General features: G+C 18.6%; 1 protein-coding gene across 1 annotated transcript, besides 5 other annotated features; it reads left to right on the forward strand. All coding sequences in view use genetic code 6, as the record gives it.

Annotated features, from left to right (window-relative positions):
• Positions 1-203: 203 nt before the first annotated feature.
• Positions 204-252: a microsatellite.
• Positions 253-357: 105 nt separating this feature from the next.
• Positions 358-397: a microsatellite.
• Positions 364-406: a microsatellite.
• Positions 385-458: a microsatellite.
• Positions 459-492: 34 nt separating this feature from the next.
• Positions 493-542: a microsatellite.
• Positions 543-1426: 884 nt separating this feature from the next.
• On the forward strand, positions 1427-2549 carry IMG5_193590 (hypothetical protein; the record flags this gene model as incomplete). The annotated part of the gene is made up of 2 exons (XM_004025009.1): positions 1427-2101; positions 2505-2549. 2 exons carry the CDS (start codon positions 1427-1429, stop codon positions 2547-2549), a joined length of 720 nt encoding a protein of 239 aa, XP_004025058.1.
• Positions 2550-3227: the final 678 nt, after the last annotated feature.

Genomic DNA, 3227 nt, shown 5'->3' on the forward strand with positions numbered 1-3227 from the left:
TATATAATATTTAATTAAATAAAAAAATAAAAAAGAAAAAATGGTTATAGTAAATTATTATTATAATGAAAAAAGAAAACAAATGAATAAAATATTTCTTTTTTATTTATTTTATTTATATTTATTTTTTAAATATAAAAGAATATAAAAAAGAATTTTATATTAAATATTTTTATTTAATACATAAATAAAATAAAATACTTATATTAAATAATATGATAAAAAATGTTAAATATATATAAAAAAATTAAAAAAATTATTTAAAAATAAATTATAATGATATAAAAAATATAAAATTTATATACTTATTATGTAATTATTAAGTAAGATATTTAAAATATAAATTATTGTAGTATTATATATAAAATAAAATAAAAAATATTAAAAAAAAAGAAAATAAAAAATATATCTATATATATAAAAAAAATAAAAATAATAATATTTGTATATATATAAAATATAATTTATTTATTTAATTAATAAAAAAAGAATTATATAAATATATAAATATATAAATATATAAATATATAAATATATAAATAAATCTTTAAATATTTTAATATATAAATATGATTTTTTTATATAATTTATTTATAAATAAAAATATTATTTAATCAGTATTTTATTTTTAAAATATGTTTTATAATAATCCTATGATATCTACTTTTTTTATATTATTTCTTTTTTTTTTAGGTGTAGCTGTATTTTTTGCTGGCATTTACTATTAAAATCATTCAATAGTTGGTTATTCTTAAAAAAAAAATCCGTATATAAATGAAATGTATTTTGATAATCTTTTATAGAAATAAATTTATAATGAACATTGGTTTATTCCTTCTACAGAGAAATTAATTATTTAATGTTTAGATGGCGTTAGGTATGATTTTATGGCAAATATAACCAAATAATATTTAGAACCTTAATTTAATAAATTTAATAAAAGAATTTATTACGATGTATATTTTCCTAATTTTACCTAAAAATTAACTAAATATCCGAAAAACACAATTTTAATAAAAGGAATATCAGATTATCCTACTTATACTGGAAATATTGTAAAATCGGTTTCCACTGGTACTATATCTATACATGCGGCCGTTTAATATTCTTTATGGTTTAATAAATTGTTCGAAGATAATATTGGATACCAATTAAAAAAGAATAATTAAGATAAAATAATTGTCGTAGGAGAAGCCCATTGGAAAGAATATATTGCCGATGATTTAGATGAAAGTTATGAATCTATTATTGATCCTTAATATAATTTTAATATTTTAAATAAACACGATTAAAAGGTATTCGCTTATTTATAAAAAAGGATTTATGATGATGATTGGAGTGTATTAATATCACATTAAGTTGATATTGATGATGCTAGTCATAGGATGACTTATTCTTTGAATTAACAAGCGCATTAATAGATAAAATGGAGGCAGTTAATACCACTGATTAAATTAGTGGATTTTTAATGAATGAAATGAGTGAAAAAAGCACTTTGTTAGTGTTTTCGGACCATGGGTAGTTATTAAATGGAAATCATGGAGGAAATAGTACTGAAGAAATCGAGACTATAATATATGGATATAATAAAAAGGGATTCATAAAACAATAAAAAATGGATATATCTTAATTAATGGATGTTATTTATTTAAATTCAACTACTGATTAATTAGATATAACTGCTACTATTTGTATGCTAAAGGGATGTCCTATTCCTAGAAATAATTTGGGAATTATTATTTCGGATTTCTTTTTGGATTTAGAGTAAAATAGCCAGGCAGTTATTGCAAATGCCTTTTATACAAATTTTAGATAAGTGGAAGATTAAGTTAGAGATATTTAAGATTTCATGCATAATCTTAATGAAAATACATTTAATGAATTAATGGAAATGGCTAAGAATATAAAAAATAAATATAAAAGATTATTTACAACTGGAATTAAATATAAAAACTCTTATTAATTAAATCCCTTAAAATTAAAGTAATTTATTGGTCAAATATAGAATTTCGGATATAAGGTTAAGAGTATATTCAGAAATGAAGGATAAACACCAAATTTAGTTTATATTAAATACGGAGTGATTATATGGAATATAGCTGTGATTTTAATTTTATTTAATTTAAAATTTACTTCCGTATATGAAAATTTAAAGAATGTTTTCGAGGATAAATTTATTAGTATTTCTCTGAAGTAATATGTTTTATCCTTTTTTGGGTTTTTTATTTTATCGGCTTTTGGTAGAGTTTATCTTTAGAAGTATTTTGTGTCTATATTTAGTTTATTTTTAATTTTTATTGGAATTGGTCTAGTTATTTATAGTTGTTTGTATTATAATTAACTTATAAGTAAATATCAAGTTAATAAAATAATAATAATTCATTTGATATATGTTCATATGCTTTTTGGGGAATCTCTTTTTTATATGCTTTGATGAGAAGTTCTTGCTATTTTATACATTTAGCAGATAACTTATATTATTTTTTAATTTTTTTACTTTTTAGTTTTCTAATAATTAAAATTTAAGAATCCATATAAAAAAGAAGTGATTTTAAACTGTTTTGGGGTTACCTCGCTTTTGCTTTTGGGAGCTTAGTATAATGTTTTAAATATAGAAAGTTAAGTAAAGTAATTTAAATTACTTCTTTGGGAAAATGGAAATAGTTTTTTTTTTAATTATTATATTTCAGTAGTTTTTCCTTTATTTATTTTAGGGATTATTTATTGGAGTAAAATTAATGAATTTTCTTATAATATTTGTAATTGGAAAGTGGGAGTATTTATTAAGTTTTCTTAAAGTATTAATTTTCTATTATTGAGTGTTTATTTTCTTTATAAAGACATTGTAACTTAAGAATATAAAAATATTATCTTTTTTAGGACTTTCTTTCCTCTCTCTAGTTATTTTATTAGCTTTTATTTAATTATATTCTTTTTAAAATACTCTAATTTATCTTTCATTTAAATCTGGAAATAAATTTTATTAACAATTAGTGTCAATTTGCTTTATTTAATGGCTGCTAAAACCATCCCTTAATTACTTATTTTTTTATATAGTCATTAATTGTTTAATAAATTTAAATAAATTAGATTTCTTTTAAAATAGTGATTTAATTTATCTAATTCTATTCATTCTTGGAAATTATTATTTTATGATAACTGGACACTTTTATAGATATGAATTAATATAATTAGATGTGGTTTAGATAGGTGTATATAATACAAAT

This window comes from Ichthyophthirius multifiliis (genome assembly GCF_000220395.1).
Source record: "Ichthyophthirius multifiliis unplaced genomic scaffold scaff_1120509251390, whole genome shotgun sequence".
Classification (NCBI taxonomy): domain Eukaryota; phylum Ciliophora; class Oligohymenophorea; order Hymenostomatida; genus Ichthyophthirius; species Ichthyophthirius multifiliis.